Source organism: Mastigoproctus giganteus, chromosome 7 (genome assembly GCF_048544385.1).
Source record: "Mastigoproctus giganteus isolate SK-2022 chromosome 7, ASM4854438v1, whole genome shotgun sequence".
Classification (NCBI taxonomy): domain Eukaryota; kingdom Metazoa; phylum Arthropoda; class Arachnida; order Uropygi; family Thelyphonidae; genus Mastigoproctus; species Mastigoproctus giganteus.
In genome coordinates this window covers 99,853,855-99,877,510 of record NC_143581.1, presented here as the reverse complement: position 1 = coordinate 99,877,510, position 23,656 = coordinate 99,853,855, and the positions used below count along the sequence as shown (strand labels likewise).

General features: G+C 37.0%; 1 protein-coding gene across 1 annotated transcript in view; it reads left to right on the top strand.

The window, feature by feature from the left end:
• LOC150083107 (calumenin-B-like) overlaps positions 1-23,656 on the top strand; it is a 75,969-nt gene that overhangs the window by 22,357 nt on the left and 29,956 nt on the right. Inside the window, exon 2 of the mRNA XM_090377046.1 lies at positions 10,117-10,521. Within this exon, the coding sequence (XP_090233172.1) occupies positions 10,117-10,521 (405 nt within the window). The remainder of the gene's footprint in view (positions 1-10,116; positions 10,522-23,656) is intronic.

The window sequence follows — 23,656 nt, the reverse complement described above, 5'->3', positions numbered from 1 at the left end:
GATAGAAAAAATTCAGCTGGCGAGCCAGAAAGTGAAAAGTGAAAAAGTAAGTAGTTAAAGTGGGTACTGAAATATTAGTTGAATTATTAGTTGTTCAGGATTGCGACTTTCTGGAGTTCCTTGTACGTGTTTGCTGGCAGACCTATTGCTGTTAGGCTGTTATGTAGGCAGTACTCAAAGTGTGGCCTGACCATTGCCTTATACAAAGGGATAATCACTTCCTTATCCCTATTTGAATATAAGGGTGCAAATTTTCACCTTTATATTCAAACTCATAGCAATATTACTGTATATCACTGACAAAACCCCATGAGCTATCATGGCAGTCTGTATGCACTGCTCAGAGAACTTCATCTCTGACTGCACAATTACCCCCAGATCTTTTTCATTCTCCACTATTCTGAGTGTAGTAGCACACAACTGGTACTTTACAGTAGCGTTACCCATATAATGAAAAGTACTGTATATGCTACCCATATACAGTACTTTTCATTTGTCAGTATTATACTTCAGTTGCACTGCTCAGCTCCTCTGCCAAACTTTTGTAGATCCTGTTGCTGTAGCATGCTGTCATTAACAACCCTGCCAGCCTTCCTATTGTCTGCAACTTCGACATTTAACCTAATATACCTTCATCAATATCGTTGATAAATATAGGAAATAACTATGGGCCCAACACCAAACCCTGAGGGACTCCACTAATAACATTAGCCCATAATGAGTAGTGTCCATTGATTACCACTCTGTTTTCTCACTTAACCATCCCTTTATCCATAGCAGCAACTTGCCATTAATGCTACACTGCAACAATTTGTACAACAGTCTTTTATGTGTATCAAAAGCTTTCCTGAAATCCAAGTTTATGATTTTTAAGAGGAAAAAAAAAAATGATATATTTTTTTTTCTCTCTTGCATCTAGACCCATTATTATAGGTCCAGATGCAAAAAGACAAGCACCTGTAAATGAATTTGTAACATGGTACTCATTTATTAAAATAATTATTGTGGTGTTTAAGTTGGTTAATTTCTTCATAATGTACAGACAAAATTGATCATTTAAAATGGATCTAGACAAGACTACAATCAGATTGGTCAGACAAGATTTCCCCCAAACCCATGCTATGTCTGAACTATAACTGCAGTCTTGTCTTAACTTTTTTAACCAGTGACTCCATTATTTTCCCTGAAACAGAAGTTAAACTATAATAGGTCTGTAATTACTCATGACACCCTTTGATCCCCTTTTTAAATTTAAGATACATTCACACTTTTTCAGTCCGTGGAGCCCTCCCCTGAATCCAAAGATGCTCTCATAATTATGACTAATGATTTACTTACATCCTTTTTTGCCTATCTTAATATAATTGGATAGATCCCATCCACCCCAGGTGCCTTTGTTATGTTTAACTTCAACAGTTTCTCATCTATTTTCCTCTCAGTTATTACAAAATCATTTAGCTCCCTGTTAGAGTTTGATAAACTTCTGGCCTCCACTTACCTACAGAATTCCTCTTGTGTGAATGTATATGCAAAGTATTCATTCAGTCTTTCAGCTGCCCGAACAGGATCATCAACAGTCCAGCCTTCGATATCAAGTGGACTAAACTGATTTATCCCCTTTCTTCTAGACTTTACATGAGTAAAAATTTCTTTTCCTCATTTGCCAAAGATTTCTCATAATCTGCCTTTGCTCGCCTAACCTTCTTTGTGACTTGATTACAGACTAGCTTATATCTATCATAGGTTTCTGCTTCGCTTGATGATTTAAATGCATCCCATGCATTTTTCTTCTCTGCCACGATCTCATTAGTTCAGCTGACATCCACTTAGACCTAAACCTTGAACAGTATTTTTTAGTTGGTATGAAAAGTTTAGTAGCTTCCAAGATTAATTCCTTGAATGCTTCCCATTTAGAATTTGCTGTTGCTAACATCATCAGTTAGTCCCACTGTATAGAATTTTTAAAAACCGTCAGAGACCACTGTAATCACCTTTACGAAAACAAAAACCCTTCTTTTTACATTTGGTGGTAGCTACGTCTTTTAGTAATTCCCAAATAAACACACTGCTGATAATCAGATCAATAGTATTAATCCTTCTGGTTTCCTCTCTAACATGCTGCTGTAGGAAACATTCAACACAAGGCTTGTGCTGGGAGCAACTAGCAAGACTTGTGTATTCTGATTTACTGGCCCACTCTATTTCTCTGTACAGTTGTTCATTGTACTCATCACAGGCATTAGGCCTATAACACACACCTACTCTCATATTTGCTTTCCTAGTACTTATGTCACACCAAACTGACTCAACATTGCAACTAGATGAACTACCTTAGATTGTTTCTTACACTTTTACTCCCATATTCAAATTCTGCATTGATATCCCAACAATGTCCACATTTGATGTCTTGACCAGCATTTCAAATTTGCCAAATTTTAAATGATCAGTTTTGTCTGTGCATTATGAATAAATTAACTATTCCATCAACTTAAACACCACAATAATTATTTTAACAAATGAGCATCATGTTACAAATTCATTTACAGGTGCTTGTTCACATATACAATGAGTAAGAACTAGAGGTAAATTTTCCTTTCTCAAACTTCTGACATCATATCATAAGAGGCATCTCCAAATAATAGCTTAGTCTTAGCATCCTCCCAGCCCATTTTCACAAAGTTCCTATTGCTGTATATGTGAGTGCAACCCAGCACATGTTCTGCCAATTCATATTCTTAAGCGGAGCATGTTCCTTTGTGTGCCAACACACAAAATAATAGGAACTTGGAGAGGGGGGGAGGGAGAGACTTTGAAGAATAAAAGAAACCTCTTACATCAAAAAATTTAACCAGGTTGCATTAAACAGAAATAAGAAGCGAAAAAAAAAAAAGTAAAATATGGAAAGCTAAGTTACTTTAAACAGAAATAAGAAGAGAAATATGGGGGGACATAAATAATATTAAATAGAGATTAAGTTGGGTGAATGCTTGGAAAGCAACAGACTGTGAGAACACTACACACTGGATTGGGAATGCCTCTTATGACATGTTCTCAGCAGTTAGAGAAAGGCAAATTTTCACCCTTATATTTATTCATAGTGCATGTCAAAAACAACCTTGCTTACAAGCACAGTGTTTCAATACAACAATATTTTATTATTTTCCAACATAAAAAATTTAAATAGCCTCTGATAAATTTATCTGTTTCCGTGAATGGTAAAGTATACCTTAGAGCTATAACAAAACAATAGACTCACCTGAAAGACTATCTGAAAGGAGGACCAAATTTTAAAATCTAGTAATTTCAGGGCAAAAATGCACACAGGTAAATTTTTAAGTTTCCATTCCTATCACCCATTTAACATGAGAAAAAGCAGTGTTTTGCAACCAAGTATATAATGCAATTAAATATAGTTCCAAAGAAATAATTTAAAAAGTGAATTGCAAAATCTAAATAGAGAATTTAAAAGTAGACCATATTCAGAAAAAGTTAATAAAATAAATAGCCCAAGAAGCAGAAAACAATTTACAAAATCCTAGAACATGAGGTTACAATCACAGTTTCAATCCCATATCACATCCAATTTGAGAAGAGGTTTTCCATGATACTGAAATTCAGGTCACTTGTTCATTCTCAGTTAAATACAAGATATGTTTTAGCAATTATAAGTCTTACCAGGCTTGAGAAATAAAAGATATAAATAACATAATTTACAAAACATCATGCCAAGAAAATTACAAAAAACTACTTTGTTCAAGTTTTGAACAGAAACAGCATCAGGCACAAGAGTGTAAAATTAAAAACCTAAACAGTGACTCATTACAGACAAATTTATCAGCACACTACTATAATACAAACCACAAATTAATAATGCTAAAATTATAACAATTACATAATCCAATCTACATTTAAGATGCTTTGAATCATTAGTTAGGAAATGGTATTCCCAAATGAATATAATAAAAGTTGTTGTTTTAGATTATCAATGGATTTTTTTAGGATCCAGAATTTGAAACACCACTTTAAACCATAAAATCAGATAATGATGTCTGTCAAGGTAGACATTTCTGATTCCCCTTTTTATCAATTAAATTATTCTCTTTTGAGTTTTACTTCATCTTCAGCATGAAGACTTGAAAGCCCATTGTTTTTCAGCTCCTGACTTTGTGCTAACAAATGAAATTACCTAATAAAATGACAGTCCCCCACATGAAGCACCTTCAGGAAGAATGGGTTTCAGTTTAACTTATATCGTCGGCACCATGCCAAAACCACAAATTTGCACATTTGTGGTTTTGCATTCTTGAGGTTGTTTGTTGGTCAACTACACCTTGCCAAAGATGCATATGTGTATTTCAAGGCCAAGTGGTTGAAATTGTTACATGCATTTTCACTTATCTGTGAAAAAAAAAAAAAAACACTTCTCACCATGCAGATTCACAAATGTGGCACTTTTGTTAGTTTGGCATGGTAAATACTGACCGAGCAATTCGCAAAAATACCGCTTGTGTTTTTGGCATGTACAGTAGGGTGGTGGGGGTAGTCCAGCTCATTCATGCTGTTACATGTATGGTTTTGTTTGTCTTAGTTTGCCAATCAGCATTACTGTTTAGTTGTCCTTTGTAACATCTCATTTTTGTGGTCAAAAGTAAAATTTGGAATAATAAGAACGCAAAAAATTCTTGCAATGTGTTCCTCACTTCAAATGGAAGCTGATTTAAAAGATGAAGGTTGCGACCCTTGAATGACTTTGAAGTTTCAGAGAACAATAAAAATTATGTACCCTCCGATGACGATAGTGACTTATGGCTTCAATGTGGATGTACTTGTTAAAAATTATCCCCAGTTTAAAAACTGTTAGACACATTTTTTGAGTTAGGCCATTCAAAAATGGTGTGTGACTCAATGCACTGCAAAAGTGAGAGAAAAGGCTGTACCCATGTACAGGTACACAGGTACCTTTTGAGAGAAAAGTATGTACCTGTGCATGCTCCTGAGGGATAGGCCAAAATAATTAGAGGCACAAGATTAAAACCTACACCGTTCTGTGTAAATATCATGCAATGCGATGACTTTTGTGATTTTACTTTTCTTGCCAAACAACTTAAAGGCCCTGTTCCTTGGAGAAAAGTCTGCTGCCTTGAATTCCAAAAAGGACAGGATGGGCATGTCACAATGTTTTACAAAACAAACTATAAAGATAAATTTATAACAGTAAACTTAAAGACCTAAAGGAAAATCCAGCAATGAGCAACCTAACCTTCCCGAAGTCTATAATGAGGAACTTGGTATATCTCAAGCAAAGCCTATACATTTAATGAATATGTGCAAAGACTTAACAATTCCTTAGCATTAGCAAAGGCACATGATTTAAGAAAGCAAGCTTATATAGCATCAGCCAAAAAAAGAAGGGAAAAAAAAAACCCTTATTTCACCCATCCACTCGCTCCAAATGTTTGTCAAGTTCTGCCTTGAATCTATTTAAGCTATCAACTTCTACAACAACAGATGGAAGTTTGTTCCAGCAATCAACCACCCACTGGCTAAAGGCAAACTTCCACACATCTGTCCTACAACCGTCTTTCCTCAATTTGAATTTATGCCCTCTCAGGCGATTATTCTGGGCAAGAGGAAGAATCTCATCCGCATTGAGCATGTTCAAACCATTCAAGGTATCACAAATTCTATTTAAAATTAAAAGCATCAGTAGAAATAAGTGATAATTTACCAGCACCAGATTTAAGCGAAGAATCTGAATATGAAGAAGATATCGAAAATTAATTTAATTTATACTAACTTGTTTGTTATTGTAATTAAACTTGTGTTATTAATATATTTTTCATTTATTTATATGTATGTTTTTCTAACCTCGTTTTATCAATAAATTATTCTTCTGACCAACAAAAATGCGTTCAAACTTCATAACACCAAAACTGTGAAAGTGCTTTTGAAGCCCCTGCATAATGGCAATTTTAAATTACCAGTATGGATTTAAAACAGCATCTTTGGAGGATACTTATAAAACAATATTTAGTTAAATAACTTAAACTTCATTTTTCCAAAGTCAAAGAACCTTTTACATTTTTCTCAAAACTATCTTTTTGCAGATTCTTGGTTTTGGCGTAGCATCGACGATATATCATTGCTTTTCTCCACTTCATCTTATTTAGTGCATTAAACTGAGTAGAACTGGGGGTCAGTTTTGTCTAAATCTTAGAAACATTGGTTGTTTGTTGAAATGTATATATAAGGGAGATAATATTCAAAACTACCAAGTAAATAGATGAAAATGTCTGAAGTGCTGTAGAGGGTGGTTTATTTTCAAAAAAACTAAAAATATGATTTTAATGTAAAAATGGATTTTTGTACAAAATGCAATTGTGTATATAATAGATAGATTAAAAATAAAAGAACCAACAAAAAATCAACAACAATAAAAAAAATATAAAAAACCTTCATAAAATATGTTTGTTTACCATCTCTGATTTATGGGCTAGTGACTATAAGTTTTCTGTTACTTGGCTGCTCTGTGGAGTAAATTTTTTGTGGAACATTGAAAATTTAAAAATTTGTGCATAAATGCTTTTAAACATTTAAAATAAATTTGGTCTTATTTTGACTTGATTGCCCGACAGTAGGGGAACTTACTGCCAAAAATCAAATGAGAATTAAAAGATAAAAAATTCATAAGGCAATTTGTAAAAAAAAAACTTTTTTTTTTTCTAAAAAAATATTAGCAGTAATTAATATCTTACTACAAGTTTACTACTTACTTAACAAGAACAGGTCACTGTTGAAAAGCGCCTCCGTAGCCAGATGGGAAGGAGCAGCAGTGCGTAGCACACGCTTCTTGATTAGACCGAGGTTCGAGCCTGTCACCACCAAATACGGAGGATGCGGAAAGATAGTGGATATGCAGTGGTCAGGGAATGACCACTGCATATCCCGAAGCAATATGGTCTTAGTTGCTAATGCTCCTAAAAACCAAATAACAAACAAAAAAAAATAACAATGCGTAGAGCACGCATCTTGATTAGACTGGGGTTTGAGCCCATCACTACCAAATACGGAGGATGCGGAAAGGTCAGGGAATGACCACCGCATATCCCGGAGCAATATGGCCTCAGTTGCTAATGGTCCTAAAAAAAAAAAAATAACAATAACTGTTGAAAAAAAGCTGTGAATTAGGGTTGAATTTGAAAGTGTCTGCAATTCTGCCCAGACACGATAGGAGGGAGTATATGATGAGAGCTTTGTCAATCAATTCCGCCCTGGAAAGATTGTGTAAGGCTCAAGGGATAGAATTTTTTTCAGCCTGGACTGTACTTGTTAACAGGAGAGACTGCTTCTACAGGGATGGGATACACTTAAATAGAAAGGGTGCAAGAATATTTGCTGATGCCATTGAGGCAGTGTTAGGTGGGTCGAAAACCTGCTAGCTTGGGGGGGGATACAAAGACTAATAGATTAACAGTAGCCACTGGCAGAGGTGAAAGTGATTCTTGCACTGCTTCTATTGGAATGAGGAGAAGCCTGAAAAACAAGATGCAGGATATTTCACAGACTGCTGGGAGTCAATGCGGTACAAGTAAACACATGGTTGTGTTCACTTGTAGGGTTATGTTAGGGTAGCTAAGAATAGAAACAGGTGCATGTATACTTGCGTGTACACCAATGCTAGGAGTTTGGTAAATAAATTTGATGAATTTGAGGTATTGCTCAAAGCATCAAAGGCGGATATTGTTGGGATATCAGAGATGTGCTGTCACACAGATATAAGGAATGCAGAACTGGAATTTGGGGAGTACAATGTCTACAGAAAGGATAGGAAGGGAGGAGGGATAATGCTATTAGTTAAGAAACACATAAAATCCAACGAAGTGAAGCCAGTCGACATCGCTGGACAGTGCAGTGCAGTGTTGAGCCAGTTTGGTGTGACGTAAGTATTGGGAGATCAAAATCGAGAGTAGGAGTGTGCTATAGGCCTAATGACTCTGATGAGTATAATAAGAAACCGTACAGGAAATAGTGGGCCAGTACATCAGAGAGTCTTATGATGGGGGATTTTAATTTCCCAGATATTGGAATTTGTGGGTTGGTCACTCACACACTAGAAAGGCTTTTGTGGATTTATTGGATGATTGTTTTCTACATCAGAATGTTCGGGAGGCAACTAGAGGGAGTAATACTCTTGATTTGATTATCATTAGTGATTCTTCATGCATTAAGAATCTGCAGATAAAGGAACCACGAGGTGGCAGTGATCACAGTTTGCTGAAGTGGGATTTACTCAAAGAGGTAACTACCATCAGAGGTCAAGGGAAGGGTTATTGCTTTCGTAAAGGCGACTACGGTGGTCTGAGACCGTATTTAAATTCTATACAGTGGGACCAACTGAAGATGTGTTACCAACAGCAAATTCAAAATGGGAAGCATTCAAATAACTTATCTTTGAAGCTACTAGGCTTTACATACCATCTAAGAAATATTGTTCAAGGTTTAGGCCGAAGTGGATGTCAGATGAACTAGTGAGACATATGACAGAGAAGAAAAATGCATGGGATACATAATTGAACACATGACACAGAAGCCTATGATAGATACAAGTTCATCTGTAACCAAGTTACAAAGGAGGTTAGGCAGGTGAAGGCATATTACGAGAAATCTTTGGCAAGGGACGCAAAGAAAAACAGCAAAGAGTTCTTTACTTATGTAAACTCTAGAAGGAAGGGGACGAATCAGATTGGTCCACTTGATATCGATGGGTCAAATGTTGATGATCCTGCTCAGGTAGCTAACAAACTAAATGAATATTTTGCATTGACATTCAACATGAGGAGTTATTCAGCGAGAGGAATGCCAGAGGTGTATTCAACTCTGGCAGTAAGCTAGAGAATCTTGTAATAACTGAGAGTAAAGTGGAGGAGAAATTGTTGAAGATAAACACAAGAAAGGCACCTGGGGTGGATGGGATCTATCCAGTTATATTAAAGGAGGCAGCAAAGGAAGTAAGCAAACCCTTAGCCATAATTATGAGAGTACCCACAGACTGGAGATGTGCGAATGTGACCCCAATCTACAAAGGAGGGTCAAAGGCCAACACAAATAATTATAAACCTGTGAATTTAACTTCCAAACTTTATGGGAAGATTTTCCCATAAAGTTTGGACACCACTGCATAGAAGGTGGACAAGAGCCCATTGGGAATACCCCTTAATCTGCTGACAAGCGTGACTTCTCCATATGTGGGACAGGTGGTTGAATAGGTTTTACCAGGTTCCACTAAGTTGTAGAATGGTAATCCCTTTAGCCCTCTTAATTCGCGCAGCAGCACTAATTGCCTAAATTGCCTGAAGTCCAGAAATGCGAACAATGCATACCGAGTATATACTCTCCTAATCTGTTCGCTATATGAAAATTTTCTCGTTCAGCGAAAGTATTTTAAATGTAACTTCCAAGGGGAATTCAAAATAATTCGCTATAAAAGGATTTCGTTAAACAAAGGTCCGACTGAGTAATTTAGAATTATAAAAATGATTATACAGTTTTATATAGAAAATATCTTAACAATAGACAGTGAAAAATGCAAATTTAGTTAAATAATTTTAAGCTTATTTGAATAGCAAATTTAAGGAATATTACAAATATCAAAGTGTATTACATCCAAATGTCACTGTTAATAAAGGTGCCGGTACGCCATACTTTGCATACCGTCCCAAAAAAGCACTGCATTTTTATAACATCAAACAACACCAATCACCATGAAAACAGTAGTATTTTCAAAGTACATAATGGGATGCCTGTGCCTCAGTGATGTTAAGTTGTAGATAGTTTTTCATTATGGTGCAAGAAAAACTGTATTTTTAAATTTTTGTCATCACCAAGCTTTAGTGTTATGGCAGATTTTCAGAGGATGCTAAATTTGGGATGCTGCCACATTCCTGGTATAGACTCCTATTTCCCACCACCATTCATTATCTTTTCCATTGATAATTCTTATATTTATGACAGCATAACCTTTGGTTACAGTTTAAATTGCCTCTTTGACATATTTAAAAAAAATTATTCCCTGTAATACAACGCACTAAACATTTTCTTTGTAATATTTTGTTACAGGGATGATGTGTCAGTATGCTCTATACATATTATTTTTGTGCACCATTATATGTTCCTCAGAAGATGTCAAGCAAGAACTCCAATCATCAGATCATTACCTTAAAAACAGTGAAGCAGAACAAGAAAAATATTACCAACAACCAAGTCCAGAACAATTAAAAGCTCATCTTGGAAAACTGGTAGATGAATATATTGATAAAAACAAGGATAGTTATATAACCATAGATGAGCTGAGTCAGTGGATAAAAATAGTTCATCATAAAATTGTTCAGGAAAATGTAGAACATCAGTGGGCCTATTATGATCCCCAAGTGCAAGATGTGCTCTCGTGGGAAGGCTATCATCCAGAACAAAAGCAGGTGTTAACTTGGGAAAAATATAAGAATATCACATATCCAGATGAAGGTAAGTTGGCTAAAGTAAAGAAAGCCAACACTAGAACCACAGGGAAACTTCAGGAAACTTTTATCTGATGAACTCTTTTCCTGCTACTGCAGTTTCTCCCTGCATTCTCAGTAAAAAATGGTGCGTGTTATTGGTAGTGGCCATAGAAGTCGATAACAATGTATTGATTAGTTTTTTTCTCATTATTAAAAGCAGATTATTGGAGTTCATGAGTGGGCTGGAGTCTACTTATGGCTACACCCTCCAGACTGCCTCAGACTTAGGGTGTTTAGCTCCCCCTTCCCGATGTTTTTAAATAGAAAAATGAATTTCTACTGATAACACGCACTGTCTGTAGAAGTCATTTTCCTATTTTAAAATTGCAGGAAAAGAGGATAAATACCCTAAGACCCTCCAGACTGGGGCAGTCTGGAGGGTGTATCCGTAAGTAGATTTCACCCACAAAGGCATTAATCTACTTACGGCTTTTAATAATGAGAAAAACTAATCAATACATTGTTATTAACTTCTACAGCCACTACTGATAACATGCATCATCTGTTTCAGTGTTCTCCCCAGAAAATTTTGCCAGCCGGGTGGCATTATGAAGTAGTCGGGTGGGGATTTGCGATATTATAATATTTTCTGTTATTTATAAATGTGACTTAAGCGATCCAGAGGAAAAATGAATTGCATAATTTAACATTATATGCTCCTGTCACATTGATCTCTATCACATAGTATGTTCGAATTAATATTGATCGAGACCATGAGCAGTACCATACGCTACTACAAGAATTGCTTAAATTTTAGCTGGCCGGTCAGTTAAATTCACCGGGTAGTGCACCTATTCGATAGGTCCTGGGGAGAACAAGGTATTTATCGAGAATGCAGGGAGAAACTGCAGTAGCGGGAAAAGAGTTTGTCTGGTAAAAGTTTCCCATGCTTCTCGTGTTAGCTTTCTTTATCTTCACTGGTAAGTTTATATATTAAACCCTTGATATATGTATATATATAATATGTATATACACAGGAAATATGTTCCTGGAAATTGCCACAAATATAAAGGCTGAAGCCTTGGAGTAGGAGGTTAAGTGGACATCTCTTGTGGAAATTAAGGTCGTGATTCATGATCGACAAGAATCAACTTTAATATATGCAGTAACCATACTTATAACAATAATGAATATAAATACTACAAATGTTTTTTTTATATGAAGAATAAATAAAAAATGAAATTAAAAAAAACAGATTTGTGGTACAGAAGATTTTCCCATAACCTACAAGGTACAGTTGAAACATTCTTAAAAAGCTTGTTGTTATAGCTCTTAAGATCCTCCAATTCTCATATAAAATTTTGCCTGCATTTGATAAAAGTGTTTATTTCAAACACCTTGTCATCGACAGCTTCAGATAGGTCAAACTGTCTGCCAGTACCTTATGCATTAACTGAGACTTTTGAATCGCATCATTTTCTTCTTAATTTTCTTTGAGAACATTGGTTCTCTCTCTCTCTCTCTCTCTCTCTCTCTCTCTCTCTCTCCCTCCCCCCCCTACCATACAATGTGCCAAATTCACAATTCCCCATAACTCTTCTACTTCTGGTGAAATGTCTTTCGGGTTATTTGCTGCGTCAGGTGACAGCGTCCTTCAACATGCCTTCCAAGTTGATAGTTTGATTACATCTAGAGATTCCTTTATATTTATTGTACAGTCAGCAGTGTGACACTTTGTCGAGAAATAACTGAATATCAGTGCTCTCTATCTAGGTCAAGAAATCATGCAAATGTGCAGGGAGTGTCATACAACGTAGATTTTTCAGCCACTGATTCATCAACTGCATCAGGGCTCATCTATGCTTCATGGGCCTGAAGAGAAATCACACAAGAGAAGTCATTGCAGTGAAGGTTAAATAGATATATATGAAAGGTTTACTGTATTTTTAATAGGGCATGAATTCATATGGTATTGTCAATTTAAATCAATATATTTCTTTTGGAACAATAAGATATGTTTACTTGATGTCACACTTGAAAAAAACAGTTTCTAGGACTAGCTAGAAACTGTTTTTTTGAAGGATGCCATAAAACCATCTCTCTGTTATTCTAAAGCCAGTCAGCCATGAAATATACTGTGAAATCATGCATAAAAATTTAGCATTACTTGCTTAGGATTTCAGAAGTCCTGCCTCAGATCAAAAAATCCAGGATAGGTTTATACTGCACTTTCCCTCAAAACTACAGGACATGCCATCAAATCTGTGAGCCATACATGACTGTTTATTAGAAAAAGTTTTGGGCATAAAGGCAAGTATGGCTCACAGATTTGATGGCATGTCCTGTAGTTTTGAGGGAAAGTGCAGTATGGTCATGAAGAATGGTCTTTCTTCAGTAAAGACTGATGCAAAGTACCTATTCAATTCATCCGCAACATCAGATGAGCTGTCTAAGACTTTCCCACACTAAGTGCACAAGGAACCGAACTGATTAGCTTTCTTCTTTGTTGTACTCACATACATGGAAAATTCCTTGTCCCTATTCTTTGCTCTCTTTGCCAAAGCTTTCTCATATGCCGCCTTGGCCTCCCTGACATTATTTGTAGTACTAATACAGATCAACTTATCTTTTGTAAGCTTCAATACTTAATACTTTTCATCACTCTGTAACTATCCCATGCTATCTTTTTCTGCTCTGTGTGACCAGCCAGCTCCGTAGTCACATTTTTGGGATCCTGCTCCTACAATATTTTCTTAAGGGTATGAATGCGTTAATGGTTTCTGTGTTTTTTTTTTTTTTTTTTTAAATGTATTTTCCATTCCTTGGCACACTGCCCAATTCACAGATGCCATAAAGTGCTTTAAATTGTCCAAGTTCCCTCTTCTGAAGTTAAAACCCATGCTGTTACCTTTAACTACTTCATTTTTCAACTGATGATTGCATGATCACCTCCTGACAATGGTTCCTGTACTTTAAGCCCTATGATGTCATTTGAATCGTTAGTAATGATGAGGTCAAGAATATTCTCACCCCTATTACTTACTCTAACATGCTGGTACAAATAATAATCATCTCTTTTATTTCAAAAAGTTTGTCCCTATGGTGAGTTTCTCTCCTACTTATTCCAATAAATCTGGGGCAGGTTAAAGTCACCCATAATGAGACATTCACACTTGCTTGCCCATTCCATCTACATGTAAAGACGTCATATTCTTCACAATCTTCTGGTCTGTAGATTACTCCCACTCTCATTGTTTCTTTGCTTTCAACTAACTCACACCACACAGATTGCCTTCTAGCAAATATAAACTTCAGATTCAGTAAAAGCCCTTTCATGCTAGGCTGCTTTTGATAAGAAGCATAACCCCTCCACCCTGTCTGTCTTCCCTAAATACATTATACCATAGAGGAGCTTTTCATCACTCATTTCTGGGTGCCACCACCACGTTTCTGTTAGCCCTATTATATCAGCATTAGTTCTAACCAGGAGTTCAAACTCAGCCATTTCATTGACAACATTCCTGACATTACTGTAGACACAGTTGAGACTAAGTAATCTTCTATAGTTACCCTGACACACCCTTTGAAGTTGTTTAGGTTTCTAACTGATGGAATACTTCCGCTTGCTCAGATTAAGAATCTGAGGGGACGTAGATTCAAATTGAGGAAAGACAGTTGTAGAATAGATGTGCGAAAGTTTGCCTTTAGCCACAGGGTAGTAGATTGCTGGAACAGACTTCCATCTGTTGTTGTGGAAGTTGATACCCAAAATTAATTTAAGGCTGAACTAGACAAACATTTGGAGTCACAGGATGGGTGAAATCGGAAGGGTTTTTTTTTTTTTTTTTTTTGGGGCTGATGCTGTATAAGCTTGCTTTCTTGCATCATATGCCTCACCTAATGCTAATAATATCTCAAGCTTTATCTTCCCTCTCATTTAAAACATTGCTACCCTCAGAACATCTTATCGACATCAGCTGTTGTAGCAACAAACAAGAATTTGTTTGTCTTGTAATTTGGTTTTTAGGAGCATTAGCAACTAAGGCCATATTGCTCCGGGGATATGTGGTGTTCATTCCCTGACCTTTCTGCATCCTCTGTATTTGGTGGTCACAGGCTCGAAATCCGGTCTAATCAAGAAGCGTGTGCTACGGAGGCACCTAAACAAGAATTGACGAGGTGAGTGCAAGCATTACTTTTTCCCATAACGTCAGATAAATATGGATGAAAATTACTCTTCTCCCCCTAACTAGCAGTTTACCCTTAGAGTATATTTTTTGCAGTGTCCTCAGTGATACTGCCAAAAATCATTGCAAAGATTTTTGTTTACAACGATTTTGTCCCAAGCATAGTCCTATATTTTGTAGAGATATTCATTTGAATATCATCTCTACAAAATAGATTCCTTTTACCTACAAATGACAGCAACGCTGATAAAAATTTCCTCCTCCCCCTCTCCATTCTAACATCCCAAACTAGATCACCCTCGACTAGAGCAGTCTGCACTTGACTATTCTTTTCTGGGACCCGAATCAGGGGTGCATCACTTGGCAGGTCAGGAGTTACTTGACTCCCTGACGAGCTCCCAGTTACATTTGTTTCTAGGACAAGCACTTGTTCTTCAATGACTCAAATTCTTCTCATAACACACCAAGTTGTAATTTGAGATCAGTACACTCCTTACATCAGTTGCAAAGAAAAGAATCGGCAGATGAGCTCAGTCTGTCTACTAGACCAGCCTTAGAATACATGCCACAGGCTATGCAAACAACGAAGTCGTGACTCGCACCAGAAACGCCCGCAGGCATTTCCATTTGAGTACTGATGTCCCTTGACTTTGTATTGCAAGTGGATTTTGTATCAACCATAATTTAAGTAAAATTCGAACTTTACAAAGATTGCAAAATTTAAATTCACAATATATTATAGAATTTATGTTAACAAAATATTGCAGAAATTAAACTGTTGACAAAACTTAAATCATTTTATGGCATTTGAGGCATTTGATGCAAGAAAGCAAGCTTATGCAGTATCAGCCAAAAAAAAAAAAAAAAACCACTTCCACTTCACTCCTCTGTTCGTTCGAAATACCTGTCCAGCTGAGTCTTAAACTTATTTAGGCTATCAACTTCCACGACAAGGGATGGAAGTCTTTTCCATCAACCAACCACCCGCTGGCTAAAGGCAAACTTCCACACATCTATCCTACATCTGTCTTTCCTCAATTTGAATTTATGCCCTCTCAGGTGATTATTCTGAGCGAGAGGAAGAATCCCATCAGCATTGAGCATGCTCAAACCATTCAAGGCTTTATACACCTCTATCAGATCACCTCGCTGGTGCCTAGTCTCCAGACACTGTAATTTGCAAAACTTAAGCCTTTCTTTGTAAGAGCTAATGAAATTAATTTAAGCTACCCAACAAGAGTTACGAAATTCCTGCCAAAATATTGATGGCGAAGGCTCTCTGAATGTTAAGCTGTGACCTTTCCAAATACTTATCTAAATGAAAAATAAACTAACCTACATGACTAAGAATACAAACTGTATATTAACCACAGTTTAGTATATTAAAATAAAAAAAAAACCCTGAAAATTATTGCAAAAACTAATCTGCAATTAAGAGCTTTGAAAATATGTGGCCACACACTATAGCCTCAATCCCAGAAAATCCCAGAGTTCATTTTTAGAATGTGTCCAATAAAAAATGCAAATCATCACATACTGGAGACTACTGCCCTTCCAGATAATTATTCTGCATGTTGTAATAAGTTTTCTCAAAATGTTCACTTATAACATATTCACTTGCCACTGCTATGGCAGTATTACTGCAGATGCCAGCAGCTTAACTAGGGTGTAGAAAATATGTTGTCAACCACATGGTGCTGTAGAAGCAACTTGGAATAACTGAATTTATCATTTATTTTAAAAAAATATAGCTATTATTTTTATTATCTAAATGAGTAGTTCCCAATAGGCTCATGCCATCTAGGAGATATTTTAGAAAATGTGGGGAATTTAGTTATTCACGTTCATAAATTTCTCGGATTTCTCATTTTACGAGAAATCCTTGGCAAGGGATGCAAAGAAAAACAGCAAAGAGTTCTTTACCTATTTAAACTCTAGAAGGAAGGGGATGAATCAGATTGGTCCACTTGATATTGATGGGTCAACTGTTGATGATCCTGCTCAGATAGCTAACAAACTAAACGAGTATTTTGCATCTACATTCACACATGAGGAGTTATTCAGCAAGGGGAATGCCAGAGGTGTATTCAACTCTAGCAGTAAGCTACAGAATCTTGAAGTAACTGGGAGTAAAGTGGAGGAGAAACTGTTGAAGATAAACACAAGAAAGGCACCCGGGGTGGATGGGATCTATCCAGTTATATTAAAGGAGGCAGCAAAGGAAGTAAGCAAACCCTTAGCCATAATTATGAGAGCTTCCTTGGACTCAGGGGAGGTATCCATAGACTGGAAATGTGCAAATGTGACCCCAATTCACAAAGGAGGATCAAAGGCTGACACAAGTAATTATAGACCTGTGAGCTTAACTTCTGTTCCAGGAAAATTAATGGAGGCACTGGTTAAAGAAGCACTGCAGGATCATTTAGACAAGACTTCAGGATCATTTAGACAAGACTTCAGTTATAGCTCAGACACAGCATGGTTTTGTTAAGGGGAAGTCTTGCCTGACCAACTTGATTGGATACTATGATGCAGTCACAAAAGAACTGGATGCAGGGAATAACTTTGATATTATATACTTGGATCTTAGAAAGGCTTTTGATAATGTTGCACATGGAAGACTGCTACACAAATTGGAGCAGTGTGACATTGGAGGCAAATTGCTGCTATGGATAAAGGGGTAGTTGAGGGGGAGAAGACAGAGTGGTAATCAATGGACACTGCTCATCGTGGACTAATGTTATTAGTGGAGTCCCTCAGGGCTCAGTGTTGGGTCCATTATTGTTTTCTGTATTTATAAATGATATTGATGATGGTATATCAAGCTTAATGTCAAGGACACTACTGACACTATGCTGCTGCAACAGGATCTGTAAAGGTTGAGCAGATGGGCTGAGAGGTGGCAAATGAAGTTAAACATTGACAAATGTAAAGTACTACACATGGGAAACAGCAACCCCAGAGCAACGTATCAACTCTGTGGTATTACACTGACAGTGGTAGAGAATGAAAGGGACTTGGGGGTGCAGGCAGATATGAAGTTCTCTGAGCAGTGCAGACGGGCTGCAAGAGTAGCTCATGGAGTATTGTCAATGATATACAGGAATTTTTCCAGCAGGGATAAGGAGGTGATTATTCCCTTGTATAAGGCAATGGTCAGGCCACACCTAGAGTACTGTATACAGGTCTGGAGGCCTCATTTCAAGAAGGATGTAGAGCTGCTGGAACGAGTACAGAGAAGGGCAACAAGATTAGTGAATGGAACAAAGGGGCGTTCTTACGAAGAAAGGCTTAAGTTTTGCAAATTACAGTGTCTGGAGACTAGGCACCAGCGAGGTGATCTGATAGAGATGTATAAAGCCTTGAATGGTTTGAGCATGCTCAATGCTGATGGGATTCTTCCTCTAGTTCAGAAAAATCACCTGAGAGGGCATAAATTCAAATTGAGAAAAGACAGATGTAGGATAGACGTGCGGAAATTTGCCTTTAGCCAGCGGGTGGTTGGTTGGTGGAACAGACTTCCATCCCTTGTGGTGGAGGTTGATAGCCTAAATAAGTTTAAGGCTCAGCTGGACAGGTATTTTGAACAAACAGAGGGGTGAAGTGGAAGTGGGTTTTTTTTTTTTTTTTGGCTGATGCTGCATAAGCTGGCTTTCTTGCATCAAATGCCTCTACTAATGCTAATGCTAATGTGAATGCTACCCCAGAACACGATATTTGTAAACTAGCTGATTTAATGATGATTTTAATGTGCCATCAAAGTCAGTTGCACAACATTGACTGACCTCCATTAAGCTCTTGAAAAAAAAAACAAAATCTAGTAAGTTATCAGCTTTCACAAGATCCCTACATGGTTGGATTTTGCTAATAGCTGTGCTTTTATTCTTAAGCTGATCAGATGAAGATATCTGATAATTCCAAAGTAAGCTTAAACTTTAAGATTTTTCTGATACTAACTGAGTTATTGTTCACATTCTGTTTGGCTTTTTTTTTTTTTTTTTTTTGAAAAGTGCATCTGAATGCGGCTGTAATTTTACTTTACTTGTATATAATCAATTACAGTGAAGTTTATCACAACTGTTGTGCGAAGATCATTTCTCTGTCAGTCAAGCTTTTTAATTAACAGATTTACACACCTTACTGATCTCTAATAATTGCAATTGGCAAGGAAGACACCCATTACCAACTTATTGATAGGGAATAGCAGGTTATTGATAAGTTTTGGCTTCTCTTTCTAGACTTTTGATTCTATCAACAACACAAACTAGAGACGTTTCTTTTCTTTGAAAATAATCTTTATTGATCTTAGCTTCGCTCATCTTAAGTTTTTATTAATCTTTATATTAATTAGCATTAGTAGAGGCATATGATGCAAGAAAAGCAAGCTTATACAGCATCAGCCAAAAAAAAAAAAAAACTCCCCTTCCTATTTCACCCAGCCATTCATTCCAAAAGTTCTTCTAGTTAAGCTTTCAACCTACAACGACAGATGGAAGTTTGTTCCAACAACCACCTACAGGCTAAAGGCAAATTTCCACACATCTGTTCTACAACTCTTTCCTCAATTTGAATTTATGCCCCCTTAGGCGAGTGGTCAGGAGCGGGACTGCAGTAGCACACGCTCTTTGAATAGACCACGATTCAAGCCCCTGACTGCTGAATACGGTCGATCTACCAACCCGCACTGGACCAGCATGACAGATTATGGTCCATTTCCCTCAGCATGAATTGTTGAGGAGGCTTCCATCCTGCAGTGGGTTGATAATGGCTGCACTTTACCTTTTAGGTGCGTAATCTGATCAAAAAGAAGAATCACTTCTTCGATCAGATCACCTTGCAGGTGCCTAGACTCCAGATGCTGAATTTGCAGAACTTACACCTTTCTTGGTAAGAGAAACCCTTTGTTCCACTTGCTCTTCTCTGTACTTGTTCCAGCATCTGTATATCTTAAAATGAGGCATCCAGACCTACATGCAGTACTCAAGGTGTGGTCTCACCATTGCATTATACACAGGGATAATCACCTTCTTATCCCTGATAGAAATATTCCTGTATATCATTGACAAGACCCTATGACCTGCTCTGGCAGCATATCTGCACTGTTCAGAAAACTTTGTATATCTGACTGCACAATTACCCCCAGATCTTTTCATTCTCCACTTACAATAATAAACTGGGTACTACACAGTTGGTGCATTACTCTGGTATTACTGCTATCCATGTGCAGTATATTACATTTGTCAATTTAAACTTAAGTTGCCACCTCTCAGCCCATCTGCTTAACTTTCTAAGTCATGTTGCAGTAGCATACTGTTATTATTGTCATCCTGCCAACCTTCAGATAGGAAGGGAGTTTAGAGAAATAGAGTATAGGGGGGGTAAAAATATGTATATGTAGGTGATAGACAAGGGGGTGAAGGTTTTAAACAAAAAATTTAAGAATAGACCAAGACAGGATGGAAATTATTTAAAGATAAAAATTCTATACTGAATATGTATGGAGAGAATTTATATAGGAGAGGTGGAAGAGAAGATAAGGTCAAGATAATTGAGAATGAATTATGGGGTAAATGAGGATAAATAAGGTCCAGTGATAGTTGAAACAGAGATAAGTTGGTGCAGCAAGGCAAAGGCAGTTTGAATTTATGGGATACCAGTGATATTACTTTATGTAATGGGAAATGCAGGAATAAAGGAACTAAAAAATATATGAAGACATCATGTGAGAACTATTTTATGACTATTATGTCATTCCAGCAGAAAAGAAAAAGAATGCAATCAAATGTAAGTATTTCAGAACCATTAGTTTGGTACTGCATGTTTGATACTAGTCTGCTAACAAATGTTGGGAATAGTGAGGAAATCAGAATTTGATTTGCAGTGGGTAAGACAGCATTTGAGAAGAGGAATTAGATGTTAACTAACACACAGACAGACAGACAGACAGAGAGAGAGGGGGGGTCAAAGAAAAGTTAGTTAAATGTTTTGTATGGAGGACTCCAAGTTTTATGGGACTAAGAATTGGGTACTGAAGGAGGAGGATATTAAAAGAATTGAAGCTTTTTGATATGTGGGTGGAAGGGAGGTTTTAAAAGTGAAATGGTCTCCAAGGATTAGAATTCTGAAAGTATCAAGGAGCATAAGAGAAAATCGAATTATTGTAAAGGCTATAAGGAAAATAAAGATAAATTCAATTGCACCCACATAATTTAGTTGATGGGAAAGTGATAGATAAGAGGAAGAAGGAGAATTCAAATTTTGGTTGATGAAATAGAAGCTGATGGGTATCATGGGCTGTAGGAGTGGGCCGTAGACAGAGATTGGAATGTGATTGAACTTTAGCTGTTATGAACTCATGTGGTAGAGAACTTATAATAAGAAAACAGGTTAGGCAAGCTGAGGAAGATTATGCAAAGTCTCTGGCAAAGAATGCAGAGAAAAAAAGCAAAAACTTCTTAACTTATGGAAACACTAGGAGGAAGGGAGTGAATCACAGTGGTCCACTAGATACGAATGGTTTAAATGTTGATTAATCTGCTCAGGATGCTAATAAACTGAATAGGTATTTTGCATCTACATTCACATGTAAGGATTCTTTAGGAATGTAGTTGCTAGCAGTTTATTAAATTCTAACCACAAGCTAAATGATTTTGTGATATCTGAGAGGAAGAGAAAAGGAAGTAAGCAAACCTTTAAATATTATTATGAGAGCATCCTTTGATTCAGAGGAGGTCCCTGCATTGCAGATGATATATCCCCAATTTACAAAAGTGTAATGTACAAAAGGTAACTTGAACAATTACAGACCTGTCAGCTTAACATTTTCCAGGGAAAATGTATGAAGTCAATGGTTAAAGAAATAATACAGGACCATCCGTACAGGAGTGCAGTTTTACTTCAATCACAGCATGAGCTTGTTAAGGAAAGATTTTGGCTGACCAATTTGATTGAATGCTATGGAACTGGATGCAAAAAATAATTGATATCATATGATTTTGAGCTTGTGGGAATGGAGAAGTTTACTGAAATTTTTAGTCTTTTTGATTAATTAACATATTAAATTGTTTGACAAATAGTTTTATAATCATGTTCGTTAGCTTATTTTTAAATTAGCTAATGATTTTTTTAAATTAAGACTTATTATTCTGCTGTTATTGTATCAGTGTTTTAGCGTGAATATAGTAACACTTAACTAGTAGTGTGGTCAAATAGTAGGGTTGAATTGTGATGAATAAGTAGCTTGAAGGTTCAAGTTACTTGTTAGGCATGTTTTTTTTTTTTTTTTTTAACTAAGACATTTTTACTTTTTAGTAAGGATGTAACTAATTTGTGATTGTAATGGTATAGCATAACTTCCACCTTGAACTTGATAGCATAAGACATATCACTGCATTTAGGAATCTATTAGCTTAGTGTAGTATTGTCATTTAATCAATTAATTTTTATTAATTTTCATTGTTAATCAATTAAACTGTATCTAAACAGAAATCATTAGCATTAGTAGAGGCATTTGATGCAAGAAAGCAAGCTTATGCAGCATCAGCCAAAAAAAAAAAAAAACCCACTTCCACTTCACCCCTCTGTTCGTTCAAAATACCTGTCCAGCTGAGCCTTAAACTTATTTAGGCTATCACCTCCACCACAAGGGATGGAAGTCTGTTCCACCAACCAACCACCCGCTGGCTAAAGGCAAATTTCCGCACGTCTATCCTACATCTGTCTTTCCTCAATTTGAATTTATGCCCTCTCAGATGATTTTTCTGAGCTAGAGGAAGAATCCCATCAGCATTGAGCATGCTTAAACCATTCAAGGCTTTATACACCTCTATCAGATCACCTCGCTGGTGCCTAGTCTCCAGACACTGTAATTTGCAAAACTTAAGCCTTTCTTCGTAAGAGCACCCCTTTGTTCCATTCACTAATCTTGTTGCCCTTCTCTGTACTCGTTCCAGCAGCTCTACATCCTTCTTGAAATGAGGTCTCCAGACCTGTATACAGTACTCTAGGTGTGGCCTGACCATCGCCTTATACAATGGAATAATCACCTCCTTATCCCTGCTGGAAAAATTCCTGTATATCATTGACAATACTCCATGAGCTACTCTTGCAGCCTGTCTGCACTGCTCAGAGAACTTCATATCTGCCTGCACAACCACCCCAAGTCCCTTTCATTCTCTACCACAGAGTTGATACGTTGCTCTGGGGTTGCTGTTTCCCATGTGTAGTACTTTACATTTGTCAATGTTAAACTTCATTTGCCACCTCTCAGCCCATCTGCTCAACCTTTCCAGATCCTGTTGCAGCAGCATAGTGTCAGTAGTGTCCTTGACAACCCTGCCAACCTTTGTATTGTCTGCAAACTTGGACATTAAGCCCGATATACCATCATCAATATCATTTATAAATACAGAAAACAATAATGGACCCAACACTGAGCCCTGAGGGACTCCACTAATAACATCAGTCCACGATGAGCAGTGTCCATTGATTACCACTCTCTGTCTTCTCCCCCTCAACCACCCCTTTATCCATAGCAGCAATTTGCCTCCAATGTCACACTGCTCCAATTTGTGTAGCAATCTTCCATGTGCAACAGTATCAAAAGCCTTTCTAAGATCCAAGTATATAATATCAAAGTTATTCCCTGCATTTAGTTCTTTTGTGACTGCATCATGTCCCAGACTAGAGCAGCAATGCAACACAAAGTAGCAGGAGTAGCTTAGGGAAAGCCTGGGGGGAAGGAATTCTCCTACGAGTCATGACCTAATGAAATGTGCAACTTGTGCAATATTTGTCGATCTTTCTGGGACAGGATGTTATACAGTCAAGGGGGTTAACTTTGTGTGTATGGCACAGAGAGTGTGAAGAAATTAAGTGCCAACTCAAACGTTTTGGTGGGCATTTATGAGCGATTGATGAGTAGTGTAGATGCCCTCGATTAGCATTAGTAGAGGCATTTGATGCAAGAAAGCA